At 48.1% G+C, this 23,353-nt stretch overlaps 1 protein-coding gene across 1 annotated transcript; it reads right to left on the reverse strand.

The window, feature by feature from the left end:
• On the reverse strand, positions 1–23,156 carry atg2a (autophagy related 2A). The gene is made up of 42 exons (XM_023794322.2): positions 22,614–23,156; positions 22,114–22,276; positions 21,579–21,728; positions 21,326–21,428; positions 20,363–20,501; positions 19,617–19,775; positions 19,254–19,353; positions 18,559–18,738; positions 18,313–18,443; positions 16,784–16,859; positions 16,248–16,506; positions 15,763–15,904; positions 15,425–15,523; positions 15,138–15,293; positions 14,791–15,037; positions 14,600–14,687; positions 14,177–14,363; positions 13,772–13,914; positions 12,805–12,941; positions 12,504–12,658; positions 12,127–12,277; positions 11,809–11,993; positions 11,591–11,671; positions 11,259–11,365; positions 11,080–11,172; positions 10,087–10,157; positions 9,696–9,772; positions 9,375–9,545; positions 8,401–8,524; positions 7,712–7,935; positions 7,380–7,609; positions 7,041–7,176; positions 6,455–6,685; positions 5,415–5,516; positions 5,084–5,168; positions 4,597–4,750; positions 4,017–4,086; positions 3,417–3,499; positions 3,130–3,251; positions 2,786–2,940; positions 2,043–2,195; positions 1–1,428 (listed from the first exon to the last, which is right to left on the reverse strand). The coding sequence occupies exons 1-42, from the start codon at positions 22,782–22,784 to the stop codon at positions 1,192–1,194; spliced, it is 6,027 nt and encodes a 2,008-aa protein (XP_023650090.2). The 5' UTR covers positions 22,785–23,156; the 3' UTR covers positions 1–1,191.
• Positions 23,157–23,353: the final 197 nt, after the last annotated feature.

Consider the following 23,353-nt stretch of genomic DNA (forward strand, 5'->3'; position numbering starts at 1 on the left):
ACAGTTTTTACATATTTTTCTTTTATTTTTGTATTAATTTGTTTACACATTGTCTAAGTATTATACAGTTCATTCTTACAGCATATGATAATGGTAATCACAGGCTGTGGTGCAAGAAAAGCAGCCAACCAGCCAGCCGAAGCCGCATGACAGGCTCCCACCACATGCATCCGTTACCCACGCAAACACTCTTCCCTTACATGTAATACTCCTCAAACAAAAGCCTTAGAATGTAAAATGTAAGTCAAAACAAGACACCCTATGCCTCCCGCCCTCCCTCCCTAACACACACAGACACACACACACACACACACACATTCAGAAGGTGAAAATCATAATAGTAACACTTGTTAATCATAATTGCAAAAGAAAACAAATGCATGAAGGCAAACTAATTAGTATAGCAAAGACAAGCCTGGTATATGTGAAGGGATATGAACGACAGGGCACTCGAAATGGCCTGATTTGGGAAAAAGGATTGCACAGTAGGAGCACGATCACAAACTAAAAAAAAAGTCATAAAAAGATTAGGACAGAGGGAACCGGAGGAAAGAAAAGGAAGAGAACTGTACTGAGGTTGTTCCCTATTTAGACCGAGCTTATGGCACAGATGGCAACAGATTTTAGGCAGGGCATTTACAGTACAGGATTTAACCACATACACAGGTGCATACTAGGGTAAAGGTTAAAAATGGACACCTTTCCTACAGCCAGCGACACCGGAAAGCAAGGCCACGTTATTGTAGTTCCTTTGCCATCTTCGACCAAATGTTTGCATGGGCCATGACAAATGTTACTTTCGATACTAACTATTTACTTAGCATAGAACCAACTCTGGAAAACAGTTTACATTTTCATTATTCTGTAATGGATTACTATGAAGATCACAAGCAACACTGAAACAGCTTCCTTATACAGTCCTCATGTGGCTATATATGAAGCCACATACTTGTTTAAAGGTACTGGTTGTTTGCTACCAGGTGTGTGGGGGTGGGCAATGACTGCCTCTGAACACGTCAGTTGTGAAATAGCTGTTTGACTCTCACAATATTCACATTCTGGAAGCCACATCAAACACCGGCTTTCCGAAGGCAGCTGCTATAGAGTGTTTCTGCGGACTTTTTCTGCATGAAAAAGCTCGCTATTTCAACACCGCCCTGCTCCCACTGCCCCCTGCCCAGCCTCCGCATCTCATTCCTGGCTGTCTTCGGTGCGCCATTTTAAAAAGTCCTCCTTCCGCGCGTCCGGCTTGATTTGGTTCCGCATGCCCCCGAGCAGATTGGAGGTAGCCTCAGAAGCCACAATGAGGGGAAGCACCACGGTGGGGGGGATCTGTCGCAGCACACCTCCCACCGCCCCTGGCAAGCCTTTTTGCTCGTGCCCACGAGATGCCACGTTGCAGAGGGTCTGAGCGGTGTCTATCACTCCCTGACACGCAAGACAAAATTAATAGGAAGAGAACAAACATGTCAGAAGAGAGATAGTTCTCTCACTAAGTTCTCACCATAATTAATTAATAATTCCAGCTATAATTGGACTGGTGGTCCAGTTGTGTCTGTGGTCAACTAGCTCTCCCGTGGTTCTCAAACTATGCAAGGTCCCACTAGTGTTAGATGGAGGTACAGTTTTGTATAAAAGTCTTCAGTAGTCAAAGGAAAATTTTAAACTGTTCTTCATGTTCGTGACTCAGAACTACAATATTATGTCTGTAAAAGTGTGTCAGCTTAATCATTTCAAAATCTCTCCTAAAGTCACTACTGGGCTATGAGGCTATGAAGAGGGAGCAACCAAGAAACACCTGGGTTCTGAGACCCTGAGGCTGACATGAAAAAGATGGCTATACCTGGAACCAGCCGTGGAAATAAGCTCAGGACAGAGACATCTGGACAGTTCTTGTTGATGGCCTATGCCCCAGAAGGGGTAGTCCGCTTGAGTCGTAGTTTATTGGAAAACATTACCCAGTCCCTCAAAATTTGGTGGTATCCACCAGAAAAGTTTTCCAGAACTAGTGCCTTGTCACAACGCTGCTTGCGAGGTCTCACCTCTCTCACGGTGTCATAGGCCTTGGCCACGCCCTCTCTCAGGTCGGCGGGCTGATGCGTTCGACGCGGGCGGGAGCCGGGACGCCCCTCTGAAACGCAGCGCGTTAACGGGGGCGTCGGGGACAGGATATCGTATACGGTCTCCGCTGTCGCCTGGGTAAAGAGGAATGGGGTTGGAGAGAATGGAGACCCGAAATGCATGTGTGTAAGTCAGGTGACGTGTTGTAATGGCTTCTGAAACATCAGAAATAGAGAAATCCTAAACGGCAAAAGGTAACATATCCTACTGCTCATAATGCAGTTATGCCGAGTTATTTACCTTGTTCAGCTCTTAAAAATTGATATTTACAAATGTAAAAGTATTTGGAGAAATGATGGCTGCATGTTCCTAATTCCTGTATCAGGAAGCTGCTATTTCACAGAATCGCTATGATACTTCCTGGGTATCTCTCAGTAATGAAGCATTCACTTCATTTAATGAATATATATGAGAGAACACAGAGTACCAGCAGTGACCCAGTCTGTGTCCTGCTGCTGGTCGTTGCCCAGGAGAGGTTCACAATGATGGTACCCAATGCAAAAATCTTGAAAACTGCTGTATTACCTCATTAAGGATGGCATGCATATATCAGTCAGTGACAGTCGCGGTACTGAGTGGGTCCTCCTGTATCAGTCAGTCGCGGTACTGAGTGGGTCCTCCTGTATCAGTCAGTAGTGAACGTGTGTGTACGCCACGCAGATACCTGTATGGCCTGGACTAGTCGGTTGCTGAGTTCCAGGGCAGCAGAGGCGGTGGACGTGCCGAAAGAGGCTGCCCCCCGCTGGATCCCCCGGATAATACGCCCATCTTTCCTATACTGCTCGATGGGCATCCAGAACAGGTCTCTCACACCGTGAACTGGAGGGGGGGTTCATGATGACAGCATTTAATCATTCTCAACAAACATCAAGAAATCGAAAACGGAAGCCGAGGCCCTCCTCAGTCACATCAATGGCTTCAAGACCTTAAATACTTAAGTTATCAAATGTATGATGTTTTACACCACAAACTTACATGAACACACACAGAATTATCCTCCTTACTCACAGAGCTGAACCACAGAGTGCATAGGACCCACTCCTCCCAGAATTCCCGGCAGCTGGTTCTTTCGGATGTCAGTCAGCCATTCGTTGACAGCATACTGGATGACCTTGTCCACGCCCAACAGCCTAGGAAACGTAAAAACATGCAAATCTATACATCCTAATTTTCACCATCCTGATTCGTCAGTAAGACATGCAAAAATTTCCTCACATTCATGCAAAAAATTTAAACCTGGTTTAAATATAGATCATCCCGTGCACATAGTGGGCAAGAAGCAGGTGAACTATTACCCGTGCCGACAGCACAGTCTCTTGAGCTTGAGCTCGGAGCAGTTGAGCTGCGCTAGTCCAATCAAGATGCCTGCAAAGGTACCCTGAGAAAAAACAGCAAGTCAGACTCACACATGGGCCACTGGAACTCAGTAAGCAGGACTGGGGATAAAGAACACCAGTACAGGTCTCATCAGACTGGAGAAGGCAAAGGTGAAGGGTCATGAGTAGGGTCTAATTCACAAAATCACCATAGTAATTTCACCAAATCTTTGACCTAAACATTCTGAAGACATACGTCAACTACAGCTTAAGGTACAAACATATTTAGCAGCATATAAGGAACAGAGGTTATTTGTTTATAATTAGTCATTTAACTGCCAACCCAGCAGTCTGGATAATTTTTATCTTAAAAACACAGCCATTTATGTACCAGTAAGACCTGCACACAAGTGCATCAGACAACACTTTAATTCAGCCTGTTTCTGAATCCTCTGCATGTCCCCACTTTCCAGACCAGGGATAAACTTTCCCAGCAAAGAGCATCATGGGTCAGCTTGGATCGAGTGAAACTTATAGTAAATGTCAGCTTGCAGAGCTGCCCTCCCTCAGCCTGCATACCTGCTCGATGACCACATGCTTGCCGTGGTAATCCAGCCAGATGGGAACCTCGGAGGTGAAACGGAACTCCCTGCAGAGACAGAGTGAAAAGGGGCTCACCAAAAAGACAAAGGTCCTCGGTACACTGACGTACGTGACGCACAGGAGCCTGCAAGCAGCTTCAAGTTGAGCAGAACTGATTTTTGAAAATACTACTACCATGTTTAGAAAATCTTAGAATTCTCATGAAATATGAAAAATATCTCTAGTTTCATTTTCTTCTTTCTGATTCTTATTCCGTTATTTATTGCGGCATTTAAGCGGCGCCCCCTTTCCTGCAGTGCTGCGTTAATTTACCTTACAGTGTTAGTGATTCCCAACCTGGTCCTCAGGGACACCCCACACTGTCCATGTTTCTGCTCCCTTCCAGCCCCCTGTCAGACAGTCCATACTTTGGCTCCCTACTGGCAATTGGGAGGGAGCAAAACTGTGGACAGTGTGGGGTCCCTGAGGAACGGGTTGGGAATCACTGCATAAAAACACTTCACTTTGTAACCTTGCTATATCAACACCTTCCTATTTGTACACCTGCCTGCCTCACCTGAAGTAAATCGGTTGATCCGAGGAAGAGGAGGATCCGGCAGAGGATGAGCTCTGCTCACTGTAGGTCGTCTCCATGGACCCGCTGAGGTCCTGGCCGAGGCTGGCGCTGGGCTCCGGCTCCCCTGACGGTTTTGGTGATTCATCTGCCTTCGCTGGAGGTTTCGGAGGTGACAATTTATCAAGGGAAATCGGGGCGACACAGCACCACCACATCTACATGCTGCGTACATCAGACTAGGGGCTCCCAGCCCCCGAACACTGGGGGGTTTTCAGAGGTGTTGGTTTATTGATGAAATCAAACCATAGATTTCCAAATATCTATGACCCCTGAAGTTCACACATTTTGTTTGCATCTGAAAAAATGCAACCACGTAAACCCATGAAATTACAATTGGCCAACCAATACCCCCCCCCCCCTTTGTATGACATAAACGGTTGTGTGAACACCATAAGACGGGGAATCCCCATGGCAGCCCCCGGCTCACCCTCAGCCGCTGCTTCCACGGGCAGGTAGGGATTCACACTCGCAGCCAGACTGCTGAAGAAGTCCTTCAGAAAGAACAGTGCATCCTGGGACGCAGAGAAGACAGACAGACATTATCGGCATCTTCTGGAGTGTTTTGAGTCTCATTATTTGTCAATTAAAATGAATATTAATAATATTAATTAAATGAATAATAAATTAATATTGTAAATATACCACTGATTAGCATAGCAACAACCCAGCCAGATGGGTACAAATAATTAAAAGATGAGAGTATCATTATATACAATTTAATTATACTATGTAGTAGCTGTTGAGCAGTGGAGACGCACCTGGTCGATGTTGAGGCGGAGGGGCAGAAGACTGACCCTCAGGCAACACTCTGGACCACCAAGACCCGACTCTGGGCAGACCTGCAGGGCCTTGATGGTCAGCTGGGAGACAGAGAGATTAGTTACAGGGCGGATGGGAGCAGACACATACCCCATTACAGAGGAGTAGTACTCTATCACTGTCACTGCCATAATCATAGATCATTAACAATAATACAGACAGAACCATTCACTAAATAGATTGGGATTGCATTAGTTCCATTAACGGTAGCCTGGTTACACATATATCACAATGCTGGCACCAAGGTTTGTCTTAAGACTTTTCTCCCAAGTGTGCAAGGTGAGAGAGCACAACCAGTCACTCATCCAGATCAACACATTTGTAAAAAACATCATATACACTAACAATAAATTATTTCACATTAACATGACTAACACAAGCCACATTTTGAAGTATAACTTGAAATTGAAATGAATTTGTTCAAATTGCATTTTCATCTGACCCTGGGTAAAATCGCCTATGACTGGTGCTTTGAAAGGAACCTTAAGGCTTTTTTCCACTGGCATGGAGGAACCAGGCCGTACCCGTACCATGAAGCGATACTAGTTACAGAGAGGTTCCAGCTCATCTATTTTCCACTGCAGAAGGATTGGCTTGGTAAAGACGTTGCAGTGTTTGGAGAGCGACAGTGACGTAAAACCAAAGAGACACTTGTTTACTGTTCACATGGTGTACATCATGATTTACTATGTGCTAATTTCCGCTAGCACATCTGTGAGAATCATCATGTTATGTTAGCATCAAAGGCTAACATATCGCTAAGATTAGCCCTGTTAGTAATCAGTGCCATGTCTGCGCAGGTACGGCTTGCATCATTTTCAGTGGAAAACCCTCTGTTGGCAGTTCGGCTCGGCTAAGGCTTGGTTTTTGGTGGCAGTGGAAAAGCGCCAAAAAATGACGCATGAAAAACTGAAGAGAGAGAGAGACAGACAGCAGACATGAGGCTGGAGGAGCAGGGCCCCGGCGCCCGCCGTCTCACCATGTTGGAGTGTGCCCTGCGGGGCATGCTCTCGCTGGTGTACAGGTACAGGAACTTGTTGATCTGGGAGGAGGCCAGCCGATCCCGCACCTCTAACTCTTGGACGATGAACACCTGGCGCGAGAGGGGCTGCTCACCCACGCCGGTGTCACCGAGTGAGGTGCCCTCCGTCTCCTGGCTGGAGGCAGGGAGGGGTCCAGATACAGGATAGGACTCATGCTGAAAACTGACCTGGGGGGGGACACAGCGAGAAGAGGCAGCTCTGATGCTTCATGCTGCTTTCAATGCGGCTGGACGTCCTGCAGAGCGCTTACGTACATCCTGTCCTCCATATAAACACATTCGTATCTGCATTTAAGTCAGGTCACTCTGTTTATCCCAAGACCTGCAAAGATGGCCGCTGAAGCTCCAAGTCGGTCACATGATCGGGTGCTAGCATTCTGATTGGAAGATCTCAGCAAGTTGCCCACTGAGATCAAAATTGTCTAGGTAGAACTGTCTTGCCCATTTCCAAAGGGAAAGGGCTCAAAAAGTTGCCCCATGTATCTTTACCTTTCTAGTCAAAAGCTCCCACACTCCCACAGACCTTAGTCAACTGAATCTCCATCAGGAGGCTGTGCTGTCTTCCACTGCCCCCCGCCCAGCGCCATGAGTTCTGGGGCCTCGGAGGGGCTGCTGATCGGGACGGGGAGCCACGAGCCCCAGGAGGAGCAGAGCGCCCCCTGAAGGAGGATGAGAGGAATGTGGTGATAAGAAGAAACATATACAGCATACATCACAAGACAGGTATAACTGTTAGTAACTCGATAAACCATCTACCATTTTCATTAATGCTATTACTACAAAATTACAAAATAAAAAAATTATTTCTGCATGCTGTAATGTACACAGTTGTGATGCACATCTCCGTCTGCATGGTGGGTACCTGTGGCTGTGCTGTGCATGGGCAGAGAGGGGCCGGCCCCCGAAATCCTTGCCCCCGTACAGGTGCCACACCACAGACACCTCCCTGAGCACCACGCGGCTCTGGGGCACAGGAAAGCGGGAGGGGGCACGCAGCAGGTCGGAGCTGCCCCGGGGCCGAGAGAAGTACCCGTCTTTCACCAGGATGGGACCGGGGCATAGCATGGTGACCACTGGCTCCCCGTCTCTGGGCTGAAGCAGGGGGTGCAGTGTAAGGAACAGAATTTCACACTAGATACTAGAAAGGTGCAGAACCAGGAAGGAAAAGTAAAGTAATAAACAAAGCAAACTGACCGGGATGCCCATCCCAGGAGCCTCCAGGATACAGAAGTCGTCGTTGTCTGTGGAGCTCTCCGATTCCGCCTCTGACCCCATGTCACACTGCAGCTCATTGGCTGCACTCCCCAGTCCATCAGCGTCTAGATCCTCCCCTTCTGGGAGTGAATGGAGCTTGGTGTCCTCTCCAGGAAACAGGTAGACGGAGACAGGCGAGTTGCGCTGTACATACGCTGGAGAAGCTGGCGAAGCCACCCCAAACGACACCAAGATCAACAGCTTCAAATCAGGAGATTCAAACTATGCATTTACATTTACAGAGCAATACTGGCAGTCCCCAGGTTAAGAATGTCCAACTTACGGACAACTCGTACTTATGAACAGACTGCCATATAAAGCCTATTATATTAAAAATATGAATTACATACAATAGGTCGTAATAACGTAATAACAAACGCACGTACTACTTTGTGATGCTCATGATCAATGTATCAAATGTAGTTACTTTTAGTATTACTGTATTATTACGGTTATTATGTACTGCATTATTATTATGATTAATATTAAGCACATGCATTATTATTGTTCCAACTTACCTACAAATTTGAATTAAAGACAGGATTAGGGAACAATGCCCTTCGTAACCTGGGGACTGAACTAAACTAATTCTTTCTTAAAGCCCAAGTTCTACAGGTGCATCTTCTTACCAGTATCCACCTCGTCTCGTTGACTCTTCTCAGTATCAATCAAAGCATCGGTCAGATCATACTGGTTGATCTCAGCAGTCTCAGCAGGAGGGCAGGGTGGAGCGTTGGCGGGGCTTTCTGAGAGCTGGGGGAGGTTAGGCCACGATACATGGCTCAGAACACACCATCCGTCATTCCATAACCGAGGAAGGAGCATGGATCTGTGCATCATCTGACATCCCATAACCGAGGAAGGAGCACGGATCTGTGCATCATCCGACATTCCATAACCGAGGAAGGAGCACGGATCTGTGCATCATCCGACATTCCATAACCGAGGAAGGAGCACGGATCTGTGCATCATCCGACATTCCATAACCGAGGAAGGAGCACGGATCTGTGCATCATCCGACATTCCATAACCGAGGAAGGAGCACGGATCTGTGCATCATCCGACATTCCATAACCGAGGAAGGAGCACGGATCTGTGCATCATCCGACATTCCATAACCGAGGAAGGAGCACGGATCTGTGCATCATCCGACATTCCATAACCGAGGAAGGAGCACGGATCTGTGCATCATTCGACATTCCATAACCGAGGAAGGAGCACGGATCTGTGCATCATCCGACATTCCATAACCGAGGAAGGAGCACGGATCTGTGCATCATCCGACATTCCATAACCGAGGAAGGAGCACGGATCTGTGCATCATCCGACATCCCATAACCGAGGAAGGAGCACGGATCTGTGCATCATCTGACATTCCATACCCGAGGAAGGAGCACGGATCTGTGCATCATTTGACATTCTATACCCGAGGAAGGAGCACAGATCTGTGCATCATTTGACATTCTATACCCGAGGAAGGAGCACAGATCTGTGCATCATTTGACATTCTATACCCGAGGAAGGAGCACAGATCTGTGCATCATTTGACATTCTATACCCGAGGAAGGAGCACGGATCTGCGCATTGCACTGAGGCCCCTTACCGGAAGTTTTTGTCCTGCGATCTCAGTGGGGGAAGTGTGCCGCGGAGGGGGGTGCAGGTCACCACGGGACACCAGGTATTGCAGCATGTTGAGCAAGGCGGCACAGGAGTCTGCGCAGGTGTGCAGGTGGACCACGTTGTTAGAACAGCGCAGCTCAAAGAGGGGCTGGTTCTGTGGGAGGGGCCATAGAGAGACTGTAAAACCACACTGGTGACGGACATTTCGCATCTCCACAAACTTCACAAAGCAATTTTCCTGCGTCACTGAATATCACATTCGATGGGGTTCTGATGAGCCCTGCCTGATCTTCATGAGACCCACCAGCTTCCCGGATTCGCTGCCCTTCCAGGTGGTGATGGCCAGCTCCAGCAAATCGATGTCCACCACGCAAACATAGTCTAGCAGGTCAAAAAAGAGAAAAGCTTCTTATCACTGGAAACGCAACCGAGTCCCACTTATGCCGAGTTGGCTGCTCACAGCTGTACGCTTGTAATGCACCATCTGCCTCTCTTTTATGTCTCTATGGACAAAAGCATCTGCTAAACAACTGTAAATGTATTACACCAAATGTTTACACACACTAACACATGCACACACTGGTTACAAAGAGGCTGAAGCAAGCAGAGATATAAGTGATACATCCTCATGACAAACACACTGTCAGACAGTTACGCCTCCATTCCATGGAGGTATTTTGAGCTACAGCTCCTACCTCTTCTCAGATCCACAGCCTCACTCTCGCATTTATCCGACAGGTACAGCGCCGAGTCGTCTAGGATGAACCTGACAAATGAAACGCAGCTGGATTCAGTCACCCACCCTTTTCACTGCACACTACTCACAATACACAGCTTTAAATCTGCATTTTTAAGTCCTGGTTTTATCCTGGTTCTACTGGCAAAAGGCTACATGGCAGGTTGCATCCAGGCTCAAAATTTCTAAGACAGCAGTAGGCAAAAACAAGGTGAAACAGAACACACTGGGAATGACTAAAAACCTGGAAAAGGGTGAAACCCGACTTTCTAATGGCAGAGACGACCGTCAACGTGTACAACGGTTTCTCGTGAACTGAGGGATGACGTCGAGTGACCTTCAGAATGAATGGGAACCATTACGTGCAGGTGTGAAGTGCACTGCTAGGACAACTCGGATCAGCTGCTTTCGGCTCGTATCAGATGAGATTTTGTTGGTGTGTCAAAATGGATTTGAAAAACAAAACTTTAGATGTGTGTTTTGAGCCATAGAAATGCAACTGATGTGCACTGTCCAGGGTTGTCAACACTCATGCTTTCAGATTCTCAAGCTCACGCAGGAAATCTTACAGCAAATCTATATTATTCCATTATAAACCTAAAACTAGCTACATCAAAAGTGTTGGGAGTAATTTGCAAAACCTACAGACTATTTAAAGTGTAATAAATCTGTTACATACATGTAAATGCGTGTGCATATGTGTGCAGACTTGTCTCGAATTGAAAATCTCACCCAAGCCAGCTGACCAAACTTGGCAACCCTGACTGTAGAGCGATAATAATGATCTCTCTGTACAGGCAGATCATGGACACATTTTAACTGTTCACGATCTATTATCATCAAACTGCACAGCTCTATACCGACCTCAGCTTGCCTTTTAGCTGGTGCACAAAAGTATGAATCGAAACGTTCGTAAGTGAGCTTTTGCAGAAGCTGCCGCTCCAGCTGTTACCTGAGGTGAAAGGTTGCAGTGTCCACGATTATGTTGCTGGAGAGAGAGAAGGATTCTGCAGTGAACAGCACACGCAAAGGAAGGTAGAGCGGCCTGTAGGGGGACAGGGAGGGCAAAGATCATGCTCCTTTTCTAAACGCCGTTCTCTAAAAGATGGTGGCAGCGCGTGGCTATGGTACCTGTAATCGACAGCGCAGGCAGCCAGGTGAGTGTGCAGGACCGTGATTACAGCAGGTGGTGTGTAGCCCAGGATGGGGTCGTCAATCACATCCAGGAAATCCACCAGCTGCCAATACAACAGTAAACAACCCAGTGGTTCTCAAACTCAATGGTATGCAAGCTCCCTCTAGTGGTATTTCTGAGATGGTACATGGTGTAAAAACCACATACCAGCTGTCTCACTGCCACCAGCCAATATTAACAGTAGGTGGTTCCAAAGTCAACTGTTTCAAAGATGGCAGTATACCCAGAAACCTTCATCTGGGAAAAGTTTAAGGAGGAGAATGGTCACCTGTTCGTGCCAGCTGAGATTGGTTAATGCCATGTGATGCCGCAGGGTGGCTCCCTGGAGACGAAGAGCAACCAGGAACTCCTACAAAGGCAGTGATGTGCACATGCTGGGTTCAAAGGTTACTCTTTATAAAAATAAGAAAAAGAAAAAGCAGAACCGCGATCTTGACAAGGCCCGATAATCACGCAGTCCCACACAAATGGAGATGCCAGACTAACCTTCACATTCCTTTGGAGGTCCAACGTGATCCTGATGGCCGTCGACAGCATCTGAGCCCCAACCTCCCTGCCCCCAATGCAGCTGACCCCTGCTTCTGAGGGATAAACGGTGGCGTGCAGATACTCTGGGGGCAAAAAGCTAGGAACGTCCAATCGCACAGGAATCGGGGAGTCTGGAACCACAGCTGCGGAATGGTATTCATACACAGATTTAGTTCCTACAGAGGTCAGGCTACATTCGGATATATACACATCCTAAAACACTTTTTACACACATTTTTTAAATGAGGAGGTATAAGTCATTGCTTCTTTTCTCACCTTTATGGTACAGCTCCACTCTCTTGCTCTCAAGACACAGAAAGTTGAGGTAGGGGTTGCCCTGATGTTGTGTTACACTAAATATCTTCCCCCCTTTCACATCCAATATAAGCTCTCCATGGCTGTGTTCCACAGGGCGCCCTGTCTCCCCCTTCAGGCGAGCAATATTTGACAGTGAGGTGCAGACAAACATACAAGCATATTCACACCCCTGGACAAAAAACGCCGTTTAACGGCGCAATAAAATCTCATAATCTTTCCAACTACGCAAGCAAATGTGGAACCGCATTGTCCTGTCTGGAATATGGACAGTAGTATTTCATCCCCAAAATAAGGCCTCACACAAAATAACAGACACCGCCGCAGCCATCGCTCACCTTGCTGTCCGTCATGACCTGGAGACGCCCCTGGCCAATGTGAATGGTGAGGGAGAGGAAGTTCTGGGAGGGGCTAGAGCACTGCTCCGCCCTCTTGTGCTTTACAGATTCCTTGGCTGTGAGGAACTGATGTTCCTCCTCCTCTGAGTCCGAGTCTGAGATTGAGAATATAGAAGCTATCCGTATGAAACCACAAAGACACGGTACAGCAATCCATCACCACAAACAGCACAGCATAGCAAACGGCAGCTTAGCAAGATGTACAGGGCCTCACTGCACATGGCGGCAAACAGGGACCCACCCAGCCGGAAAGCCGACTTGCAGAGGCGGAACTCATCCTCCTGGGAAGAAGGAACCTGGCAAGGCGGGTTCTGCGACCCCGAGGAACCCAAGGGTGTCGAAGGTTCGGGTTCCCACATTAAGAGGTCATTGTTGATCCTGGAACAGTGATGGGGAGAAAGAGCAGGACAGATGTAGCACAACAGAACCATCAAAGAATCACAAAAGAATCACAAAAGGGCTGCTGAAGATCATAATAATAAGAACTTAATTGTGCAGCCAAGGCTGTTGCGAAATATGGGATCAGCCATAAACAGTTTTAAACTATTGCAACATCTTCTGGCTCACACTCTGGACTGGACATTCCCAGTCCATGGGGGGGGGGGGGGGCTGGGGGTGCTGAGCGGGGCCACTGCTGTTTGTCTCATATGCACCTTCAATCTTACTCATCTACAATGCGGGGCTCAAGTGGACAGGGAGAACTATCTGCCCATGTTCAGCTGTATCCATGGCGATAGGGACTGCACTAAACTGGGCTATAAACTGCAAAAAATAGGAGGAGCACATATGGAGGAGGTAGGTAGCTATCTGAGATTGATGCCATGTCAGCATCGATGGCTCTCTCACAGCAAGGACTAGGTTCAGTCAATAACTATTCTTATACAGACAGTAGCCAGATAATATTCCCCTTGTGGGGACCTGAAAAATGTACCCACAAGGTAAAAGGTTACAGGTTTTTGTCACTTTGTGGGGAAATCTAATAATTACATCTAATAATAACAAACACACACACACACATTTGATAAATATACATCCATACATGTGTGTGTTTGAGAGAAAGAGAGATAAATGAACTGATATGTAAAAAGGGGTAATTGAAAATGAATATTAAATATATCCATATAAAATATGTCTAGTGAAACTGAAAAGGCACAGCGGACAGTGGGGGCCCTCCCGGGAGAGTGCGGCATGGCAGGCGTTGTAGCTACCGGTTATATATGCTCTGATAGGCCTCCTTGCTGGGGAGCAGCACTGCGGCCAGGGGCAGTGTGATGTCCACCACACACTGGCTCTGGGACACACACTGAGCCTGGAAGTCCTGCATCTCCACAGGGTCCGCGGGGATCACCATCTGAGACGCGTGAAGAGCGGACAGACACAGGAGGCGGGAAATGAGGCGGCCAATCAACTCAGCGCTCGACTGCAACTTCTTTTTCTTTATTTTTCTTTTTTTGATCAGGCAAAAGAATGTGGTTAAATGGCCTGAATGGGGTTGAATAGTCCAATCCTGCTATTCATTACTGTAACTTCACAGAGCACAGAATGAGGATATGGGAGAGCAGAGCCCAGTGAAGGGCCCCGCGTCTGAGGGCCCCTGCAGGGGCCTCCCGTACCTCTTCGGTCTCGAACATGGTGCGGTTGGAGGAGAAAGGGGAGCTCTCCCTCTCCCTCAGCTCACAGGGGGTGTCCATGGAGACAGAGGCCAGGTCCCCATCCATGGCCAGGCCGGTCACCCTGCTCCCCTCAGGCCACCGCCGGCCGGGGCCCTCAGCGGCCCCGCAGCTCACCCTCACTGAGATTCTACGGTGGGGGGGGAACGCAAACGCCATTAAACGCTGGGCAGGATGCGACCGCCAGGTGTGACACCACGAAAAGGAGCAGAAACGCAGCACCGACAATGACATCACGAAGCAGTTATGTCACTCTGTCTGCTGAGACTCGGAATGAGCTCGGAACTGTCAGACGCAACAAGCCGTGTGTGCTTATGACACTGGGACTGCAGGGACTCCCTCTGGCCAATCGGCACTCACACTCACCTGGGTATGCTGTCTGGGGTTTGGGAGTCTGGGTTCTTCTGGACCCGAATGCAGGGGAAGGTGCCGCCCTCCCAGCCTTCATAGACGCCTGAGAGAGGGGGAAGGAAAAGGAGAAGGGAGAAGAGCGGAGGTGAAATGGGAATAACAGCCATTTCCTAATAACTGGGCCCACAGTCTCCCTAAAAGCTCACCATGAAGGTCGCTGAAGCTGGCCTCCAGCAAGTAGCTCATGTGGGCCCCGCCCACAGCCTCCGGCCCCAGGTGAGTGCGGAGCTCCAGCTGGGAAAGCTCCAGGCTCAGGGTCTCGGTCCGGACAGCCCGCCGGCCGGGCGGGCGACGCTCACCCACAGGCCGAAGGTCTGGAATGGGGAAGCGGACCTTCAGAACCGCGTGTGGGGAGAGCACGGTCAGGGAAGAGTGGAGCTCGCAGGTCTGCATCTGGAGGAGAAATACAGAAAGACCAGGAGGCCAGTTAAACGGAGAATTTGTTTTGGTTTAGGAGACATAGCGGTGCTGGGGGCACAGTGGGCAGCGGCACCTGCGAGGGCATCGGCGGCTGCGAGGGCGTGTGGCTGAGAGACCGACTCAGCGTCTCCAGCCTGTTCAGCACGTCCAGGTCCAACTCGGCCGTCAGCTCAGCCAGGTCCAGCCGCACCGTGCTGTCTCTGCGAAGCAGCTTCTGCTTCAATCCGGTCTGCAGCAGGGAGACACGGCACAGCTCATTCATACGCTCCGGTACGCGCGGCTCAGACACAGACGCTCCCGTACGCACACACTCCTGTACACACTGCAGATATGCACGCTCCCACACATAACCAGACAAACCTTGCGGTGCTGCTTCTCTGTTAGAGTGTAGTGGAGCACAGCGCAGGGCCTGGCCATAGCTCCCATGGGGAATGAGCCAGCTCTGTGAAACTGCAGTAGCTGGAAAACACACAGAGAAAAAGACAGAGTCAGTGTGATGACAACAGTAAGACATAAACTGCAAAAATACATCTCAGGGAAAAGAGATCCGTCAGCAAAACATTTTGCTGCACTCCAATAAAGTCACAGTTTGTCTGTGTGCTGGGTTCAGTCTAATACTCATATACATCACTGTACAGTAGTACTGTGTGCAGTCAGCTTGGACCTCAGTCCCACAGCTGTTTGCTGCTGCAGTTCACCTCTGTATACTCCGGTGTTCCCGCCTCCAACAGGCACTCAAGCAGCTCCAGCCGGCTGAACGAGAGGTCGGAGGTCACCTCCCGGGCGTGCCGGCCCGAGCTTCGCATCTCACACGACACCTGCACCGCCGCTCCCGTAATCCTGCCCAAGAGGGGATGGGAGAGGGAGGGTGTCAACACACTCAGCTACACAGCACAGCCGTAGGGCGTACCGGCCGAGAGACAAACTCCAGGAGATGCTCAATGAGAGTAGGACATGAGGACAAGAAATCATGGAACACCACAGGTCATTACTATCACCAATAAGGACAGCAAGATGGCCGCAGGCGGTCATGGGAAATCCAAGGTCATTACTATCACCACTCATTGCACTATACTTATTTTAACTAACTTTACTATCATCAGTATCATGATGCTCTGTCTTATGGAAACTGCACCACTGTTCAGCAGGTCTCCTTGAGAAGCTGACATGATGGGTAACACACCTGAGGTGGGAATGAGGGCAGGCTTTGACGAAGTTCTGCCTCAGGTGGCTGAAGTCCCGACCACTGAACATGGTATCCTTGAAGTAGGCCAGTTCACTGAAGAAGACCCGAGACACCTCGGCCAGCGGGGGCAGCGTACCCCCGGACCCAGGCCCGGGAGGCTCGTGCTCTAGCAGCGTGAGGGTGAGTCCGCCCAAAGAGAGGCGGAGCAAGGCGTCGGGCTTGAGGGGTTCAGGGGGGGGGCGTTGCGAGGAGCGACCTGGGAAGCAAAGTGTACAGGTTTCAGAGTGCGAACCAACAAAGTACTGAAGTACAAAGTACTGCCCCCCCCCAGCAAAGCCAACCCCCAGGAGCAGAGCAGTGAAGATGCACATCCTCCACAGCCATATAAAAACAAACCACTGGGGGGAGGCTTCATACCCAACAGGAAGACAACACCTGTCATGAAGACTCCAACTACTCAACACGATACAAGTGCGTGCGTGTGTGTGTGTGCGTGCTTTGGCCCTGTGTATCAGTGAGAGTGGTTAGGGTACCTGGGGTCCTGGTGCTGTGTGGCAGGCTGGATAGCGCTCCCGGCACAGGGTAACGTCTGGGGCAGTTCATCATCAGCTGAGAGAGGAGAAAGGGGGCAGCCAAAAGTTTGGAGTTTAAATATTGGTGCGTTCCGTTTGCTTTCGGATCCGCTAAAAACTCGCGGAAAACAGAGTCGGATGCGTTCCATTTGCCACAGAAATGGACCCATATGAAAAAGCAAGATTTTTTGCTTAGCCGGACAACTTGTCGGATTAAAGGTACCAAAGTTTAAATGGCCTTTATCTTCATTCCCTTACAATTAGCTCGAACTACCGTAAATCCGACAAATAATCCGACTAATCATGAAATCCAATTCTAGCCCGGTTAATTGTTAGCCATTGTTAGCAATATCAGTTAAAACTCCGTAGCAACATGTACACATATAAGTTGGATGGTATAGTGTGTGCGACCGATTTAATGAGCCACAAATGAGAAGTAGTGCTTAAACAGTATAAAACTACAACTTTCCCTTCTGTTGATAAAGGGCGCAGCCATCTTGGATTCTGATCCTCTGTGCTGTCCAAGATTTTTCTCGGATCTCCGAGAAACGGCAAGAGGGTCTAGCTGCAGACGCCTGTAGAGTGGAGCTCCACTGGAAATATGTCACCTCCACAGGAAACACGTGGTCTTTAAGGGCGTAAGGTGGAGCTCCGGTTAGGGTTAAGGTTTATTCACTGTAACACAGAGTTGAGCTCACGTGTTTCCTGTGGAGGTGACATATTTCCGGTGGAGATCCACTCTACAGGCGTCTGCAGTTAGACCCTTCTCAGAAACGGGAGAACGCATGTCGTCACTTCCGGCTTCAAAACTCGGAATCTGAATTCTGAGGGCACATGGAACGCATCAAATTATCAGGGGGCAGCTCCCTTTGGCTTTATGGGGTTGACAGAATTTGGCCCTGGGGAACGACTACCGGGGAACCCTGTAGTGATGTTCGTCATGCATGCCTGCACACCTACAACACCAGTCAAAAGTTTGGACACAGCTACTCATATAAAGGTTTATTTGTACTATTCTCTAAATTTTAGAGTAATTATAAAGGCATCAAAACAATAAAATAATACATATGGAATTATGTATTGACCAAAAAAGCATATAAAAAAAAATAACTTGTGGGTTGCCAGTTCAAATCCCTGGGTCAGCAGAGTGATCCCACCATTGGGCCCTTGAGAAAGGCCCTTAACCCCAACTGCTCCAGGGTCTGGCTAATCCTACTTTCTCTTCTACGCCAGTTTCATGAGGTGGCCTCCTGGGATGCTTTTCCAGCTGTCCTGAAGGAGGTCCCACATATATGCTGAGCTCTCATTGCCCGCTTTTCCTTCACTCTCTGGCCGAACTCCTCCAAAATCATTTGTACTGGGTTTAGGTCAGGTGGCCAGGTCATGTGATGTGACACCCTGTAATTCTCCTTTGTAGGCAGCTTGGTGTGTCCAAATTTTTGACTGGCACTGTATGCGAGTGCAGATGTTGGCAGGTGCGTACTCCTCACCCCGGGGGACAGTGGCTGTGGCAGGCTCAGGCTGTGCACTGAGGACTCCATGTCACTGTCGGACAGCTCGCTGCCCGATCGTCCCGACATCACGCTGCTGCTCATGCCCGCACCCATAGAGTAGAACATTTCTGAAACAGAGAGCCAGTAGGGCTTCCTCACTCGACAGCTGCGGCTCACAAGCTCTTCGGCGCCTTCCCCGGCATCGCCGCGAGATCCCGGCCGTGCTCCCCCCAGCCCCCTCACCGGCATTCTCCACGCTGCTGATCAGCAGTTCCCCCTCGGCCTCCTCATCTGCCTCCTCCTCCCTCCCTCGCTCTCGCTCCCCGGCATCAGCACTCAGCTGCTTGCTCAGGTCCTCCTCGATCAGCCGCAGGTCCTCCGACCCCAAGGGACGGCAATGGGCACCCTCGCCACAATGGGGTTCTGTGGGAAGGGCCAATGTCCCGGCAGGAGGAAGGAGGTGAGGTGGGAAGGAAAGGGTTAATAAGGTAATGAGGTGTGTACCAGGGTACAGGTGAAACAGAGAAGTATTGAGGTATGTGTGACAGGGTACAGGTGATACAGAACAGTAATAAGGTGTGTGTACCAGGGTACAGTTGATACAGAGCAGTAATGAGGTGTGTGTATCAGTGTACAGGCAGTACATAGCAGTTATGAGGCTTGTGTGACAGGGTACAGGTGATACAGAGAAGTAATGAGGTATGTGTACCAGGGTACAGGTGAAACAGCAGTATTGAGGTATGTGTATCAGTGTACAAGCAGTACAGAGCAGTTATGAGGTGTGTGTGACAGGGTACAGATGATACAGGACAGTAATAAGGTGTGTATACCAGGGTACAGGTGATACAGAGCAGTAATGAGGTGGGTGTGTCAGTGTACAGTGTATATCATTACATCATGCAGTAAAGAGGGTTATTGAACAGTGGGGGGTACTGTACCCGTATCGATGCAGAGTGCTGACATGAGGTCCATCAAGTGCATGATCTGGTCTGGGGAAAGCAGCAAATGCAGACAGCCAACCTTTCCATCCAACTCCAGCTGAGGGTGGGAACAACAGAGAATGCGAGTAAGAGAGAAAACAGGAGACTTAGAAGACAGGAAGGGGGAATGGTTAAGAGGAAGAGATTAAGACAGTGAAACTGAACACTTCACAAAAAATTCAATCAAATATCCACGGTGAGGAAACACATAAATTATGAAACGGCAAACATGTAAGAAAAAAGGGACCCAGACAAATTGTTGCTGAGTGTTTGAGGACAGGGGAACAAAGGCAGGCACGGAAAACGGCACGGTCTCTGCACCTTGGGTCCAGGCAATGCCTCATTCTGTTTGATCTTCACAGTGGTCTCCATGAAGCCAGAGCAGCTCCCGATCAGCAGGGGGTGCTGCGGGGTCGCAGGGGTCTCCCGCTGCTCCGCTGGGGGGCGTCCCTCACTGTCACTGTCGGGCTCAAGGCCATCCTGGACAGTGGGAGAAGGCAGCGATTTAGAAATGCTTCCAGGTATAACCACGGGCCCCATGTTCATCATCAATTTCAGACAATAAACTCAACAAGAGTTAAACTGTCAAAACAAAACACAAAACATCAGAGGAAACCCCACAATGACACAGGGAGAACATGCAAAGTCCACACACAGGGAATCAGGGCGGAGACTCAATCCCTGGTCTCTGGAGGTGTAACACAACAGTGCTATCCACTGCACCACTGCACACCGTGTGCAAACAACCAATAAACCACCCACAAGAAAGAACAAATTAATAAATATTTTAGAGCGACTTACTAGCATCATCAAAAAATATTTTATTTCTTATATGTAAAATACAATGTAAAAATACAAAATTCTTGCCAATTTAATTTTGGAAATTGTCTGACACAACAAAAAGCTATACAGCTATACTGTCAGCATCACATAAAAATAACATGAGATGCTGAAAATATGGGATGGTTACGGAAAGGGTCCATGGTCTGTTTAACTGCGAAGGCCGTGTTCAAGGCCACACTCGTAGGGACACACATCATACACCTGAGGTAGGACAAGGTTCGTACCTGAGGCACACCAAAGGTCTCATAGAATAGCTGGATGGCACTGAGCTGGAGGATCTTGTGTAGGATGGCAGGGGGCTGGTGGATGTCCACGGGTACAGTTTGACTAGAGTCACGCACTGCCTCATCACAGTAATCAAGCCTGCAATACATCACCAAACCACAAGTAGGGGTACAAGTTAACCTTGCATTACTGATATCCCTCCAGTACCTCCCAGATAAATGTTGCAACCTTTGATGTGTTTTGTTACGGCATATGTTCCTAAATCACAAATTATAATCCTTAATCCATCTGGTAGAAACCAATACAAAACAAGAAGCTCAACTGTAAAAGCAGGACTAAACAAGAGTACTTCCTTGACTATATGAGAGATTTTTACAACTTCCAGATGTTGCAATAACTCATCAGCCGTTTCACAATAGAGTGTGAATCATGTACAGCAGTGCAGCCAGGCAATGTCCTGAGAACTGCCTCTCAGAAAACAATCTCGATACAGGAGCGGACTGGCAACAAAAAGCAGCCCGGGAATTTGCTGCAAAGCGCCCCCTGGGGGTTGGAGGGGTATATATTGTTGTAACTGAGGGGTGGGAGTCGCCCTTGGTATATTCTGCCGATCGTGTTCATGTAGGCTCAATAATGCCGCTGTTGGAGAAGGGGTCTTGAATATTAAGTGTTCTTGAATATCACGATTTTAAGAGGTATCTGTACCTTTCATTAACATAGCTATAATAAATACAAAATAAATGCCATGCACCACAGCTACACAAACACTACATTACCATAAGGGTCTGGGCTGATCTGCCCAACAAAAACAACACAAAAACATAAGTCAAAGGTCTTTCACATGTTCATTATGTAGAATCCCAGCAAAGACGCAATGCAATGCAGAGTAAATATATAAATACACACGACTCTTTTTACATACAAGTATTTATATGCACATAAAAATGCACACAGAAACTAACCGTTTAATATGCACCTCCAAGGCAACGCCAGTATTTAGGTCCAGAGGCTGGTGTTCAATACGGACAATGGTGTCCAGGAAAGTGACTTTAATCCGACGAAGCACTGCAAAAGATAAGGGGGAGTTTCCATCGATTGAGTATTCTGCTCTACACCCCTGACACAGGTGCTGCATCTACAGAAATCATATCCATTTTCTGATAACAGTGAAGTCGAACAACACAATACAGACAAATGGAAGAAAGTTAATCTCACCAGTCTCAATAGTCTGAGCAAACATCTCTAGCCCTTCCAGAGGTGCAGGCGGTTCCTCGGACGCCTCAGGGGGGTCCTTCAGGCACTCCTGTGCCAGCTGCATGCTGGAAGTCATGCATGAGGACCAGCCCTGAGAGTCCCAGACACCACCTAAACATAATCATACTCAGAGTCAAAGGCCACTTAAAAATTCACTTTAGCCAAAATAAAATGTACCATAAAAATAAAGAGAAAATCTCGAAAGGGACACTTCCAAAGCCTGCTAAAGAAAGGTTTTTTACGTTAAATTGCTTAAAAAAAAATTTAAAATGTGTAAAGTTCAAGAATTATTTGGCATACAAGCTTTGGACAAACGTGTCTTCTGCAGTAGCAATCAATAATATCTAATTAGTATTAACAGAATGCAAGTTAAAATCACATTGCTCCTTGTCTACATGGAGGAATTTTATTACTGTTAACTAGTTTTTAACGTTGATGACTAGTGACATGGTAATTTATTACTTCTAGACCATGAAGTATAACATTCATTACTTACTGGTCCTGTACTTGGGCCGGCATGTCAGCTGTAGACCAGTGACAACCAAGGTGCAGTGGTCAGTAACGAGAGCCGCCCACGGTATGGTCACAGCAATGCTGCTCAAGAAGCCTTCTACTATCTCCAGGGGAGCACCCACAGACTCCAAAAGCTCGTTCACCGACTGCCAAAGGGGATGAAGAACACGGGCTTCACCGGGACGTAGGGCAAAGGGTCTGCACGTTCTCACCCACGTAAATCACCGTTGATTATTTAAAATGGCTTGGAAGTTGGCTGTCGTGAGCAGCGTGGTCAGACATAATTAATATCCGGTTTTCACGCGTACATGTATAGCTCACGCATATATTTTTCTTCATACCAACGGCACAGCTACATCTATACTATAGCGACATTTACCTGCTAGTCAGTCACTTCTATACGAAAGATGCTGACCGGTGTTGTTTATTTTTAGACTGTCGTGCCAAGAATTTTATCTATTGTGAAAATTATGGGTCGCTTACCCAGACATCAAGGTTAATATCTCGGATGACCCCGCTGCCGTTGTACAAGTCCAAACTGAGCTGCTCCAAACTCAGTCGCTCCTGGAGGAAGTGACCGAGGTAGTGCTGTAGAAGGTACCGACAGGCCCGCTTTTTGATTGAGCCGGACCAAGGGAAGAGCCAGCGGGACATGGGGCCAGAGAGACTGGGTTAAGGGAGTGAAGAGGTGGTGGAGGAAGACGAGTAAGAAAGCGATTCTCCGGTAACTGCATAACAAACAGCAATGTGCTATTGAGGAAAGAGCAAAGGGAAGGGGGCTAAAGGGGCTAAGGAAGGGGTAGAGCGTCGACTTCTGACTTCGTTTGACACCTAAATTCAAAAATGCTTCGTGTCAAGGAAGACTGCGCCTCCAGTTTCGATGTACGCGTGCTTTTCGTCGTTTTCAGTTATTTTCCAATCCTCTTTCTGATTATATTTTGTCGAAACCAAAGGACGAGCTCAGTCGATTTGCTCCTGTTCTCTAGTTGTTTATTGTTTTCATACACGAACTGAGAACAGAGCGGCGCTGCGTCATGACGTAGGCAATGTTACACGGGGACCGAGAGCGACCGAGACGCCATTTTTGGAAGGTCAAAGAAACGACAGCGATTACACGCATCATTGCGTGTTTTAAGATATATTAACAGTAATTAACGTTATGTGTGTTTGTGTTCCACTTCCGAAGACGGATTTCTGAAATGTACTTTATGCAATATGTAGCT

This window comes from Paramormyrops kingsleyae, chromosome 10, assembly GCF_048594095.1.
Source record: "Paramormyrops kingsleyae isolate MSU_618 chromosome 10, PKINGS_0.4, whole genome shotgun sequence".
NCBI lineage: Eukaryota > Metazoa > Chordata > Actinopteri > Osteoglossiformes > Mormyridae > Paramormyrops > Paramormyrops kingsleyae.

Bases quoted from the DNA above. Each gene is read 5' to 3' on its own strand.
- atg2a (XM_023794322.2), bottom strand. From the start codon at position 22,784: ATGTCCCGCTGGCTCTTCCCTTGGTCCGGCTCAATCAAAAAGCGGGCC. The intron at 5,517-6,454 runs GTGAGACGGCGG...TCTGTCTCCCAG, and splicing joins GCAGGGCACACTCCAACATG to CTGACCATCAAGGCCCTGCA. The intron at 2,196-2,785 runs GTATCTGCGTGG...CTCTTTACCCAG, and splicing joins GACTAGTCCAGGCCATACAG to GCGACAGCGGAGACCGTATA.